Source organism: Leuciscus leuciscus, assembly GCF_965113295.1.
Source record: "Leuciscus leuciscus genome assembly, chromosome: 13".
In the NCBI taxonomy this organism is placed as follows: Eukaryota; Metazoa; Chordata; class Actinopteri; order Cypriniformes; family Leuciscidae; genus Leuciscus; species Leuciscus leuciscus.
Window position 1 is genome coordinate 5115335 of NC_138737.1, and position 15434 is coordinate 5130768.

The 15434-nt window shown below is 38.2% G+C and overlaps 1 protein-coding gene across 1 annotated transcript; it reads right to left on the reverse strand.

The window, feature by feature from the left end:
• Positions 1–44: 44 nt before the first annotated feature.
• On the reverse strand, positions 45–15030 carry hdac6 (histone deacetylase 6). The gene is made up of 28 exons (XM_082187465.1): positions 14676–15030; positions 14022–14117; positions 13627–13734; positions 12584–12669; positions 11843–11927; positions 11720–11760; positions 11528–11624; positions 10713–10810; positions 10505–10609; positions 9784–9852; positions 9236–9362; positions 8922–8987; positions 8573–8632; positions 8397–8486; positions 8210–8316; positions 8047–8114; positions 6836–6962; positions 6572–6700; positions 6270–6438; positions 5963–6165; positions 4937–5129; positions 4701–4850; positions 3425–3599; positions 2922–3295; positions 2703–2840; positions 2433–2579; positions 1012–1140; positions 45–750 (listed from the first exon to the last, which is right to left on the reverse strand). The coding sequence occupies exons 2-28, from the start codon at positions 14082–14084 to the stop codon at positions 682–684; spliced, it is 3273 nt and encodes a 1090-aa protein (XP_082043591.1). The 5' UTR covers positions 14085–14117; positions 14676–15030; the 3' UTR covers positions 45–681.
• Between the last annotated feature and the right edge of the window lie 404 nt (positions 15031–15434).

Below are 15434 nucleotides of genomic sequence, written 5' to 3' on the forward strand. Positions count from 1 at the left end.
ATGCTCTTTATCTTATCACAAATGTGACCATAGAAAGAACTGGCTTTTAAGAACATGTAACATACAGGTTTTATTTAGATTGCAACATATACCAACGGTTACAAAGTGAGAGTTTCCAAACGTTTGTCTCACTATACTTGTGCAAAAAATAACAACGGAAATATACAAAAACACAAAATATCTCGGTTACATAGTCTTCAGACACTGTTTTGGGAAATATTGCACTTTTTATTGCTTTAAGCTTAAGGTTGTTTTGTAATTTCCATAGTTCGAATGTCTTGGCCTGGAGTGATACAATGAAAACAGGAATGCTTCACAACAGTGCAGTGCAAACACTGTTGGCTGTGCACTGAAAATGCAAAACATTTGAAACACTAAATACTACAGCTGGTGCCGTGCTTCTGCAATAACTTAAAAAAATACTATATCAATTTGCAGAGAGTGCACCTTTTAAAAACATGAAACATTCTATTAATAAAATTTTTATTTTGGCAGACAAACCTCATAATTGGTACAATGATAATCTATGAAATACGTTTTAGACACAAGTAAGGAAGAAAGACAGATGAACTGAAAAAAACTTGCTTCCACTGCAGCTCAGTTTGCATTTATGCATGCAAACAACAACCATCTCACAACACGCAAACACACACACACACACACTTGGTTGGTTTGGTTGGTTTAGCTGAGAGGAGAAATCTCCTCTCCAAACTTCACGAGGTGAGCAGCGTTTTTGGCTTCGTGGAGCACCTGTGAGTGCAGATACAGACAGACAGTCACACAGCTGTTTGTGCATGTGTCTTAAAAATGTGCTGTTTTTCTAAATCCATCCCATCTTTGGAAAACATACAGTCACGCAGAGTCAAGTAGCAGTAATGTCAGAATAGATAAATGAAAGACGCATGTCAATCTTATGAAGAAGTACATCATTTATTCATGTTGCAGATCAACATTAATGTTGCCATTCATCATAACCGCAGATTACAGGCCCGTGATCTGGGCGGCACCTACCTTGTTGTGGATGTATGACTCACAGGCGTAGCACCAGACAGACAGATCAGCGAAGCTCAGCACCAGAGGGTGACCCGACACCTGCCCGTGGGTCACCATGTGCTGGTTCACATAACGCCCGCAGAGCACCTGAAAAAAAAGAGGGAAAAAACTCAAATAAAATAAAAGCAAACTTTGCCGAGGGCTTGTGCTGTGTCTTTATGCAGAGGAACCTCAAGCTATAACGCTCATTTTCTTACTCTTTTGTTACATGTGATGACATTTAAGATGAACTATGTAGAAAAATGTATTAAATAAGTTATGTCACCGCCTATGTGTTTTTTGCGTACATGTGCTTTCCATTATTAGAAATTTTATAGTCAGAGTGTCTATTTACGTTAAGTTACGTTAAGTGCGAACGTAATAATGCTGTGTCGTAGTGATGACGCTGAAGCCGGGATCGTTCGCCAGCTAGTGAAACGGTACATAATGCGCAAGTTTATGATCGAATCAGAGAAAAAAAGTGCACAAATCGCAGTTCATAAGCAAACTTAAGACATTGCTGAGATATTACAAGTCACATCGATGTCACGTGTCTTTACAGGATTTTTACGGGTTGTGTGAACGCACTCTCTGATTCCGGAATATCACTGGCAGTGTGAATGAACCAAAATCAAACGAACCTGGGTCAAATCCCGGGTCACTTTATCCGTGTTTTTTCCGTAATCTCTGTGTGAAAGGGGCTTAACTGACACACAGTTACACACTGACTCCTGATTGGGCCAGACAAAAATTCAGAAGACGCTGGATTGTCAACAGCACCAATAGTGAAGGGGTAAGACGAGTGGCAGAAAGCTTTAAAGCAAATCGACCCGAGTTCGAATCCGCCTATAAAATAAAGTATTTATTTTCCATAAAAATTTTGAAAAAAATATTCAAAAAGTGGAAATAAAGTGCCTAATGAGCGTTTAATAATAAAGAGTTTATCGGTTAGGGTTAGGAGTAGGTGTAGGGAGGGCTTTATTGTCCCAATAAGGCGGCATCCATTTAATAATTTTAATAAATATAATCATTTACACTATGTTATTATTGCATACCATTTAATGTACAACAACACTGAGGTGCAAATAGTATCTGCCACTATTTAAAAGTAGAAATAGCATCTAACTACTATTTACACTTAGCCCATTGCAAAGAAAATAATGCTATTTATTTATAATGTAAATAGCATCTATCACTAAGTAAATGTTGCTATTTTTATTTAGTGCAAATAGCCTCTGCCTTGCATAGAAGTTATTGCTGAATGATGATTTGTTCGTGAAAATGTTCGCAGATTTCACACGCGGTTAGTGGATGAGACTCAATGTGCACCACTGTCAGTGGGAAGTCTAAATAATTCTAAACCTCAATCTGTTATGATTTCGAGCGTTGTTAACTGTTACCTTGTAGCAGAAGAGGCAGATCCAGTTTTCAGCATCACCTCCACACTCTTCACACGGCAGGAAGACATCAATGCCACCTGCGGGCACCGGTCGCACTGACTCCAAGTGTGGGCACCATGGCAACGGGTTCACCACATACATGCCGTCCTAGCAACAGAGTAAAACTGAATGAGACGACAGACTGAAAACAAGTAATCTAAAATTCTGCAACTCTATATAAATGAGCCACATTTATCTGCATTGTTATTATGCTACCATGAACACATTTACCACATCCGTGGGTTGTTGTCCGAAGACCTCTATGACTGTCTTCTCAGCGTTACCACAAGCAGCATCCAGACCACAGCTCTCCTGCTCATATATGCCAGCTGGATTTCCAGTGACCACAGACACTCGGATCGACTGGTCCTGGTAAACAGAGCATGTTTAATGACTGAATACATTATGAGTCACCAAAACATACTGCTAATGACATTTGAGATTGCCTACAGGTGTCTCTGCTTTTACAGCTGTAATCTCTGCATGTGTGCTGTCTCCATCTCCGGCTTTCTCTGACGAGGGTTTCAGGGGTGATTCTGACTCCTGGCCTGATGAATTCCTCTGTGGGTTGGGTTTCACCTTACGTCTGGCTCCTCCAATTGCAACTGATGCTGGGCTGGTGTTTGATGAGGTACTTGTGTTGAGATTCAGAGAAAGCAGATCCTCAGTGAGCTCATCAAGGCCGGACTTCTCAAGATTGTGCGGTTTCTGTCCGGGACTCTGAGCGGGGGTGGACTGGCGAGGCGATTTCTTGCCCTTGCCTGCCGATGCCTGCTTGCCTTTCGGTGTAGGAGACGGCAAAGACAAACGAAGTGACTCTGGAACTGATATAAACAAACAAGCAAAGCATTTTGCATTAAAATAATCATAATTGTCTTACATTTTTTAAATTCTTCAGATATGATATTGATGTGAGGTGCATGTCAGTCTCAGTTCTGAGATTGCAAACTCACTCTGTATTCTCAGGGAGCTCCAGAAGGGGGCGTGGGCACGCAGGACGTTGTTGATGGTGACAGCAGCACTGGTCTTGGGAGGGGGCAGATGGTCTAGAAGTGGAGGGGAGTCTCCCAGCAACATACTGGTGCACATGGACATGGACTCAGAGATGGAGGTGAGGTTATATCCTCCCTATGGTGAAGAGGGTTAGATGACATCATTAAAGGTAGGGTAGGTAATCATTTTTCTAAAAAAAAAACATTCCAAATTTGTTTAAACTGTCTTTATATACCAATACATAATTAAAATGTAAGTACTCTGAAAAAGAAAATATAAAAATCGAGTGACTGTAGACCTTTTAATCTGCAAAAAACACAGCTCATTATTTCCATTCACTCCACCCCCTCCCTTCTGAGCTCCTTCCAAAGCCACGCCCCCAAAACACATGAACGCGCGACGCCAAAGTATAAAAAAAAAGTGTTTCTGAACAGGATTACCTACCCTACCTTTAACCAGTGTGTAGGACATACACTACTGTTCAACAAGAAGTTTCTTATTTGTACCAAGGTTGCATTTATTTGATCAAAAATAGAGTAAAAAACATAATATTGTGAAATATTACTACAATTTAAAATAAGTGTTTTATATATTTCAAGATATAATTTATTCCTGTAATGCAAATCTGAATCAGCATCATTGCTCCAGTCTTCAGTGTCACATGATCCTTCAGAAATCATTCCAATATGCTGATTTGCTGCTCAAGAAACATTTGTTATTATTATCAATGTAGAAATCACTTAGATGCTGAAAATAAAGCTGCTTAATATTTTTGTGGAAACCGTGATGCACTTTTCTTAGGATTATTTGATGAATAGAAACAGCATTCTATTTGAAATTGTGGCTTGCAGACATTGCAAATGTCTTTACTGTCACTTTTGATTCAATGTAATGCATCCTTGCTGATTGATTAAGTCATAATTATATATGATCAGCCACGTCAATTATCATCTGATATTAAGGTCATTTTAAGATTGGGTATTAACCCTGGCTAGTGGTTGGTTCCAAAATGGTTTTGTACAAGTTCCAAAATCTACTAAGTGTTGTCAATGAATAAACATTTTAACATGAACATTTAAAGAAATATTATTTAAGATATCAACTAATTTTATTTTAAAGAAATTATGGCTACCATCAGGCACCATGTTCTCTAGTTACTGACATCAGCATTGGCCACTGAAAAACTCAATAGTAGAAAGTGTAAACCTAGTGAATGTGAGAGTGAATATAACCCACCTCCAGTATGACTAGCACTCTTCCTGCTGCCAGACCCATCAACTGATGGGTGAAGTGGGCATAGCCCTCTGGGGTCACCTGATACCCTCCTAACGGATCACCCCGTGCCGCATCAAACCCAGCAGACACCAGCACCAGCTCTGGGGCAAACTAGAACACAGACAACACCATTCACTTAGTATTTAACACCAAACAACACATGCTTTGGTCATCAGGTAAAAATTTGCATATTTTACCTCTCTGGCTATGGGCATAACTAAGTGATGGAAAGCTGCCATGTATTCTGGGTCTCCCATCTTTCCTCCATTCCAGGGGATGTTGACATTGTATCCTCTGCCTTTCCCCTGCCCCACCTTATTATAGTTAGCATCCTCCGAGTTGGGGAAAAACGTCCCGTCTTCATAACGATGCAGAGAAATGTACAGGACGCTGGAAAAAAAGAAAGACATTGGTTAAAAACAAAGGTCTGCAATCTGACCAATGCTTATGCGACTGATCTAATAAAATACATATTTATTTATAAATCAAATGACAACATTAAGAGGATCCATTACCCTTGTCTATTCACCCAGACTATTTTATAAAACAAATTAGCCCTTTTTGCCATTTCTAAATGTTCGTGGTTATGAGGTCACAATGTAATGCTACTTTGCCAACAGGCTGTTATTGAAAGACGGCGCAGCTAAACACTATATTGGACCTGACTACAAATCGAAGTTGTTACTTATTAAAATGCGAAGAGGTTGGCCAATCAAACACAAGGTCATTTGCATATAGAAGTCTCCTAGTTACATTAACAAATACAGCTCAGAGAAAAATGTCAAAAATTCTCATGCAAACTAAAATACTACTTTTATTGGTGAAAGGAACATCTTAAATGATAAATGGACTTCTTATGGACACCTGACTTTGGAATACATACCAGTTTATTTATCTACTATGACAGTATATATTAATATTTTGAATAAACTTTAATTTTTTTATATTTTAATTTTAATTGTGTTTAATTTAAATGTACTTTTGTCATTTAATAGCGTTTTTATATTTCTATTTAGCTTTAAATTATATTATTATTTTTTTAATTTTAATACTTCAACTTAAATTTTAAGTTTCATCTAATTTATATTTCATATTACTTCAGATTTATTTAAATGAACAAAAATAATTGTTGATTGTTTTAGTTAACAATAACAGCACTGATCCAGACCACTATATGTACTAACATGAGATTATAGTGGGACTAACTATGGGACTGGACAAACCTGTCATCCTCCTCAAAGATGTGCTGTGTGCCGTTTCCATGATGAACATCCCAGTCGAGGATGAGGACACGCAGGGATTTGTGTGTGATGCTCTGGGCATAGCGTGCGGTCAAAGCGGCCGTATTAAAGAAACAGAAACCACAAGCTGTGTCTTTCTCTGCATGATGACCGGGAGGACGGACTATGGCCACGCTGTTTCTCACCTACAGGACCAAAGAAACAATTGAGGACACCTGGGAGCAAATTCAAGCAGTAATGTTCTAGTATACTTTATACTGAGACATGTAAAAGACACAAAAAGACAGACCTGGCCTGTGAGTATGGCCTGTACGGAGTTAAAGCATGAGCCAGCGGCCATCAGGGCACAGGTGTAGCTCTCATTATTGATGAAGATAGAGTTGTAATCGTTCCCCAGTCGGTGCAGATCTCTGGGTTTCATGTGCTCCGTACTCTTAATAGTGCTTATGTGAGCAGAACTAGCACAAGAGAGATAAACAGACATGAATTAAATCAAATGCAGTGTTGCATTAGTTCTACTAATACAGATTTGTATGTATCTGCATACATTAATGTGATCATTATTTATTTACTCATCTGAATGCATTTCACCTGTGACAGAGCGCCAGCTCTTCTTCTGTTGCCAAGCGAGCTGGTATCCGATGGCAACGGGACAGCAGGCCCAACTCCTCATGGCGGGAAAAGATCCGTGAAATTCTCTGCGGGAGCTCTGGATGATGACTGTAGGAATCAATACATCCTCATCTTATTTATGCACAACCAAATCAAAACACACACAAGTGAAAAAATTGTCATTTTCAGCTGTGTCACGGGGATACTGTGGTGTTTATGTTATTAAGCAGCAGTCACTCTCACCCATCCCACATGTTGTGATGAAGCATCATTCTCTGGTCATAAACTAGCCCAGTGATCGGAGAGGAAACCTTCACTTCTGCACATACTGGAGCGGGCAGGGGAGGGACATCGGACAGAGGACCCCCCTCTAAAGGTCATCAAACACACATTCAAGAGCTTAGAAAACACACAAATCTTTCACCAAGGTGCCAACTGTACCACATGACTGGATGCTTGTGCAAATGTGATGTTGGGTAGTGTTCACTGGTTTGCAGCTAAACGCTTTCTTTTTATCTGAAGATGACAGGATAATATAATGTCCCAATGTAATCTCAATGACCAATGCATTTCCATGCTGTTTCCAATAATTTAATAATTGATATATGGGCAAAAAAAATGGATTTGGTCAAGACAAATTTTTGGACAGAAAATTAGCTACATTTAAGAAAATGCACTACTTAAAAAGACATTGCTGTCTCAGGAAACCATCAAAGAAAGAATGAAGTTTTTGGCAGAATATGGGAAGTTTGATTCAGAGTGGTTAAGCAGAGTTGTGTGTGGAGTGATGAATCACAATGAAACATGAGTTGCATGGTGATGCTCCAGAGGGGTGTCTTCAAAAATCTGGTGAGAAATATAATATATGCATCTCTACCACAGCGAAGCATGGAGGAAGAGGTGGCATTGTGTGGGAAGACTTTATAGCTGCTGTATTGGTGAGCTTTTTCACTGTGATGTTTTATAAACGCTTCAGAGTACAGGGAAATATTGCAGAATGGCTTGCTTCACACAAATGAAAAGTTGTCATCTAAAGAGGAATGATCAGATGTTTCTTTCTAACAAGGCAAGGATCCTGCCCAAATTGCAAAGACAACCAAGAATTGGTTTGAGAACAAATCAATCAGGCTCATGTTTTGGTCTGGTCAGAGTCCAGATTTGAACCCTTAAGTGAATATTTGGTCTCATTTTAAAGTTAGACGAACTGGGAGACTTTTTTCCATTACTCATGAACTGTTTCAAGTCATTAACATTGAGTGGAACAACACTGACTCTTTTTCCTGTAAAATAACGATCTGCAATTTTATTCATTTGTATGATAATTTTCAAATTTGCATAATACACTTTTCATATGTACTGTATGTATAAATAGTTTTTATTATGTTTCATGGGTGCACCAACACAATATGGTGATCTGATCTGTTTAGTTGTAAATAAAAATTCTTGGTTCCTACCAAAAGTCTGAAGACTCTTCCAAAATGGATACAAGGCAGAGATGGTCTTTGAGATGGAGTTCAGGGCACTGCAATAAAACCACAGGAAAAACCCACAGCAAATAGGGCGTAACAGAGAGAAATATAAGAAAATGTAGGCAGATGTGCTCCTCAGTTCACTCACCTCTTACTCGGAGCACCAGGAGAGGTCAGGTGAGGGCAAGGGTCACCCAGCAGTGACCTCACACTAGCGCAAACACCCTCTGCTGTGGCCTGGAGGTTATACCCACCCTAACAGATGAAATACTGTGTGTGAGATGTGAACCACAAAGAAGAATATTTAGTTCTCTTATGGCATAATATGATCATACCTCCAGAGCCAGCACGAGTCGGCCCTGTGCTACACCTTTCAGCATATGGGTCAGGATGGAGAAACATTGTGGACTCACTTGCATCTCACCCTAGATACACAGAACGTTTTAAATAATTAACATAATTGAATGAGGTTTGGAAAATGATATTAAAGGAATGAAGCTGAGCATCCCACCTTTGGATCACCGATCACAGAGTCAAAGCCGGCCGCCACTAACACCAGTTGAGGCTGAAACTGTGCAGCACATACACAAGAGATCTCGATATATTATTTCTTTATAATAAAGTTGGTTGATATCAAAGGAGACGGACGACCAATTTTAAATAATGTTTCTTTAAATGTTCATGTTAAAATGTTTATTCATTGACAACACAGTTAGTATATTTTGGAACGATTTTGGAAGCAACCACTTGTCAATTATTTTCCAGGGTTAATACCCAATCTCTAAATGACCTAAATATCTGATGATTAGACGATAAAACATTAAATCAGATGTGCAGGTGACCGATTATGAAAGGTGTACCTCATACGCCACAGGCAGGAGGAGCTGCTGGAAAGCTGTGATGTAATCTCCATCCTCAATCCCTACCTGGAGTTAAATAAAGAGATCAGGACACATTCAGCACCAGCCTACAAAGACCATATTCTACCACACACTTCTGTAGCATATTATTTTTTCATTTATAGTCCACTATAATGTTAGTCAAGGTGGTAATTTAGTTTAAAATGATCCTTTTCAACCTCATCTCTAAAATTGAACACGTCTGTTATGACTTTTACATGCAACTGTAAATCGGTTAACCTCTCGAAATGAGTCACATGAACACTGAGGTGTACCTTGTTCCAGGGCAGGTTGATATTGTAGCCCTGTCCTGCTCCTGAACCAACCGAGCTGCTGTCAGACTCTTTGAGATGCGGCCAGAACGAGCCATCTTCATATCTGTGCACTGAGAAATACAGCACACTGCCACACAGGAGGACAGAGGTTAGATGCTCTTTAAATGACAGACATTAGTTCGTCCCAAATGACACACTATACACTATGTACCTACTATGCACCATGTACTGTACATCCGTGTAGTGTATACATTTTATAAGGTTATTTTGTTATTTACTGTCGGAGGCTGATAGCCCCTCCCCCTCCTCTACATAATTAAAGCTGTGACAGTTGAGTTCATGAAGTACATCAAGTGTTCAACATTACACACTTTTTCGATTAATTGATTTCATCATCTGGGTATATAAAGTGTACTTTTTCTATTTGGATTTCTCACACTTTATTTATACTAAAAAACGTCATAGAATAGTGCACAAGCACGCAAATTGAGATGCACCTATTTATACAGAACATTTGTAATATGATGTGCTGGTGCAGACAAATGTACCTGGGATCCTCTTCAAAAATATACTGGATTCCCTGTCCATGATGCACGTCCCAATCCACAATTAGAACTCTGTATGATTGAAAAAGCAACCATCCATGTTACAGATTCTCAAACCATAAACTGCATTAAAGACAACGTGAAAATGCATTTGAAACACATTCAACTTCTGTAATGTGACATTTTTGGAATATTCAGTGGGAAATAATCCAGAACCAGACTTGATTTTATCAATCAGAATTTGATTGGATCATTAGGTTAATCTGACTGATATTACTGGCTAATATTTGAGTATGTCAAAGTCAATTGGTGGTAAAAGTCATTACATTTGATGAAAGACTTTGAAAACATTTTATCACTAGATCAAAAATGCTACAATGAATTGCTGACAACAAGATCCGGAAAATATATCAAGAAACGAAATAAAGTCAATATCATATTTGACCCCCGGCTTCACAGACCAGCCTTAAATCAAGTCCCAGACTAAAATGCATGTTTTAACTGAAAGCAACTTGCACAGGCATATCTTAAAATATGTCAGTGCCATTGTTTTGTCTCAAGATGCACACCAGTAATGTTTATAAAAGCTAATTAAATGTCCTAATAGAACTAAGGCCTAATCCTGGCTTAATCTTAGCCCTGGCTTAATCTTAGCCCTGTCTGTGAAACCAGGCCATAAAGTGTTATTTAATGTGTGATGCTAAAGCAAAATGCAGACTCTCACCGTTCAACTCCATGCTGTTTTTGAGCGTAGCGTGCCGCTATGGCCAGATTATTAAACATACAGTAGCCGTTCATCTTATCTGCCTGAGCGTGGTGACCCGGAGGCCTGTGAATATAGGAAAAAAACAGTAACTGTCAATGAATAAATCAATATAAAATAAAAAACAAAGAGATATTAGTACTGTTGAGAAGAACAGATGCAACAAGACCTGTTGATGGAGAAGCCATTACGCAGCTGTGATGTCATCACTTTATCCACCAGCTGGAGAACTGATCCCACCGCCAGACAGGCAGAGGTGAAAAATTGCTGATGGAATTTAAAAAAATTCATTCTTTCTTATTTTGTTTTATAAAACAGTCGCCATGCTGCATGGAAACCATCAAATAATCAGTTTGACCAAAGAATAGTTTATTCTTATTATTATCAAAGTCCCTTTTAAGGAAAGTCTGTTCACTTGGTGGCCATACATGCAACGCCTCCAGGCAAGTATTTCAGGCAGCCAAGACCAAGTCCTATCTACATGAATGGAGAAATTATCTGAAACTGTTTACCACACAAATAACATATTTCTAAATATTTACATAACCTTCCCCATAAATGTTATTTCATATGCTCAAATAGCATTAAAAAAGCTTATATTTAAGGTTGGAACAGCCAATGCGCAAGTGCTATCCTGAGAGCATCTCAATTGGCTGTTTAATTTATAAGGCGGGACTTGTTCTGCCTTTATTGCGCATTGCGCTTTCTTCCACTCTTAATAATGAGAACATCATCTTTATGAAACTTTGAAGTCTTTTATCATGTTGCTTTTGTCATCATTTGATAAAAGCACTTCCATCGCTTAGATTCATGATTAAGAACATCCCTTATGGTCAATATTGCTTGGTGAATATGGTCACTATTGATTTCATGTTGACTTTAAGAAATATCAGTGCATGTACTGGATAATGATTGAACACTGGAACTGGAATCAGCATACAGTAAATTCCAGGACTGGAAAAGACATGTGATTGGGTGACTTACAGGATGCAGGTAGACAGAGTCGTATTTATCAGAGAGAGACTTCAGCTCCTCCTCTGTCATTTTCTGTGTGGATTTCATCAGCTCTACATAATCCTTTCTATAATACACAACACATTTCCCCATGTCACATAAGATAATCATAAAACAAAACCAACAGCATAAATCTTTATTTAATCATGCGTATAAACTTACGTATGAACAAGTAACAGCTCATCTTCTGTTACAGCTCTGGCCTGAAACGCAAAGTTAAACTATTTAAAACTGCTCAAAGACAGGAGGAATTGTAAAATAATATCACCACAGGAGTGTCTCTACCTCTACTCGTACACAGCGTCCCAGCACCCCCTCCGTCTCCAGTGTCTCCATTACAGTGCTCACTCTCGCTGGACACTCTGGGTGACTGCAAAAAACATCCAATCCGCTGTTATATGAGGACTTTTATAATCCTATCCTAAGTAAACTATTTGAAATAAAATTAAATATCAAGAATAAGTGCATCTTTTATTGACGCAATGACAACAAATACTTTTTTTTTGCCTACAAATACTTGGATTCTTTCCATTTTGTTTAATTTCAACGTATCTACATGTATGCACAAACTGCATAAGACCAGAAGATTCTGTATTTTGCTTCAGAGCATCCACTGGAGAGTCTTAAAATCAAAAATCTAAATTGACCATTTTTTATGAAATACTAGAGTATTTATTGCAAATTATTTATTTTTGTTCATATGCCCTCGTAATATTTAATCAAAATAACTTCCCCTCCCGCTGATGATATGTTTACTGACATGTGGGCGGGACAACCTGTCACTCACATGAGGTCACAGCAATAGCAAATGAGAACGATGCAACGATCCAATGATCCTCGATGGACAAAATTAAGTCACTTAATATTCACTTGGATATACATCAAATAGGGAAGAAAAGACTATCTGAACTTCTGTTTCATGCTGACGCATGACTCTCTCTTTACTAAAATTCTAAATTAGATGCCAGAATTTTCCTTTTTAAGTAAACTATTGTCAATAATAATTTAACCATTCTGAAGCATCACCTGGCATCCCAGAGGCAGTGAAAGTGAGTGAAGGCATCTATATAGACAAGACCTGTTCCTGTTGGTTTAGTCTTCCCACACACATCCTAAAAAAGATGGCAAAAACAAAGAAAACAGCTGTTTCAAAAGCACTCTCTCTCTGAGCATGCAATCCCACAGTGATAAAATAAAATACTACATGCACATTACTCAATTTTAAAGGGATAGTACTCCCAAAAAATCTGTCATTAATTACTCACCCTTGTGTCATTCCAAATCCGTAAGACTTTCATTCATCTTCGGAACACAAATGAAAATCATTATTGATGAAATCTGAGAGCTTTCTGTCCCTCCATTGACAACTACCCAACTAACACTTTGACGCTTCAAAAAGTTCAGAAAGAGATTGTAAAACTAATCCATATGAATTGAGCGGTTTAGTCCAAATTTTCTGAAGAGACATGATCGCTTTATATGATGTGTTAGTTTACATAAAATTATAGTTTTACGATCTCGTTATGAACTTTTTGAAGCGTCAGAGTGGTAGTTGAGTAGCTGTCAATGAAGCTCTCAGATTTCAGCGAAAATATCTTCAATTTGTGTTCCAAAGATTAACTAAAGTCTTACGGGTTTGGATTGGAATGGGGGTCAGTAATTAATGACAGAATTTTCATTTTTGGGTGAACTATTCCTTTAATAATCAACTCCATACACAACACCATAAACGTGCATCACTGCCAATGTTGGGGAGCTACTTTGAAATGGTCTTGCCACACTATAAGCTACTTGTAATTTAAAGTTAAGTACAGTAAAGCTAGCCTTTTGAGTACATAAGCTACATGACAAGACAAGAACTGGGAGAATTGGTCAGGAGAAAAAGGATAAATTGTTAGGAAAATTATGTTACAATGACAAAAATCTTAATGTTTTATTCATGCAAAATATATTTAGCTTGTGTATATAGATATTTTTGTTGTTGTTGAGAAATATCAAATAGACATTTTTTGACAGGTTTTAAGAGAAAACAATTTAAGAGAATGACTGTGATTTAAGTGTTTATTTACCAGGTTTTGTAGATCATTGCTCATCTCCTCCACTTTGCTCCGGTCCATTCTACCCTTCCTCCGTGCCTCCTGTAGACTCTTCTTATGGTTCGGGTTGTTGTTTTCTCTCTGAAGAGCACAAAGGTATTTTAGAGAGAATTACACACAGCAGAGGCCAACACTCTCAAAACAGGAATCCAAATAAAGCACTAGCACCCACACCTGACCTTTAAAAATGTGCAAAACAAAGCACGACACTGAGTGAATCAAGTGGGCAAACTTCACGAATATCTGTGAATTATTAACTACTCATGTACACACGGACTAAAACACGCAACACAACATTTTGTCATATGGACCCAGAGCTGACTTGCAAGTTGCTACGCCACTGTAATGGAGCTTAAACATTCTCTCACTTTGGTTTCTGGGGTTCCTCTTGAAGAACGAGTAGAACCTTTGGAATCTGGAACAGGATCCATCAGTGGAGGATTTTACAGATCCACACCAAAGACCTTGGAAAGTATTAGTGACAGGAGCTCAAAACATCTACATTAAAAGTCCCAACTTGGGTAAACTGCATGTATAAGAAAGTTCAGTTATATGGAAGATATAATAGTTTAATAATAAAACAGAGGTCATCACCATAGACAGTATAATAAAGGTCATCACAGATGCTACACCTGTTTTTATTGTATATGCAGAATAAATGACCCATACATTTGCTGTGTAATTGTGTTTAAGTTAGGCTATGCAGGAAATATATATCACCGGATGGCTATTTCAAGGGATTTTATTTTTGTTTTGTGATTCTTTATTACTAATATAATAATAATAAAACCAATACACAAAATTAATCAAAAGAAAAAGTTACTAATTAATAATTGAAAACAAAATAAAATCATCCACCCATTCTGCTTCTGAATCATTCCACTCCACAAATTCAATATCAAGATCAAAATATTTAATGAGATTAGCAAAACAGACCATGTCATTTTCTTTCTTAAAAATAACGCCTATAAAATGTCAGAAAGTGACAGATGTCACAAGAATACATAACAGGTTTTACTTACTGCTTTCAGAAATGTGTGAGGTGTATGAGAAGATAAGAACAGAACTGTTGTCAGATTTTTATGTCGTTGGCAAAAAAAACACTTTGAAATTTTAAGAAAAAGACGGAGCTGCCAGTCATTTGAGCCTCAAGCTTTTTGCTTTCTTAAGTTTCCGTGGCTGTTGTTATTCTCTGGATTGGACATAAAAGTGGAAAATGGACGTAGAAAAATGGGGACCGCATAGCAAAAACAAATGCAAGGTAAATATGCATTAAGGTGGATACGAAAGAAAGCACAATGTTCTTATTTGGAGATGCTAAAGGCTAACCCACGCCCAACTCTGCACCGCAGAAGCGCTGATGTCGCTAAGAACTAGTTTCGATGAGACATAAAGCGGTTCCTCCGCTACGGGGCGCGTGAAGGCTCAGACTCAGACAGAGGAATGTGACAGTAGTTACATTCAGCTGGCAGCACGTCTCACTGGCAGCATTAACTTACAACTCTTATTTAAGCGTATAAGCGTAAAACATGTCATTTCAAATCAAGTGGTTTATAGGAAAATCCTTCACACCACTTATCATTTCCAGTAAACACAAACGACTGTGATCGGTCCATCCTGACAGTGCTGATCTCGTCGATGTGTTCACCTGAATAATTGACCTGCAAAACTTGGTCCAATGAATAGAGAATGTGACTTTATATAGTCCAGTCATTTTAAGCCAAAATGGGGGTCAACCTTGAACAAATTGCAACAGAAGCAAACTCAACTGATTTTGTATC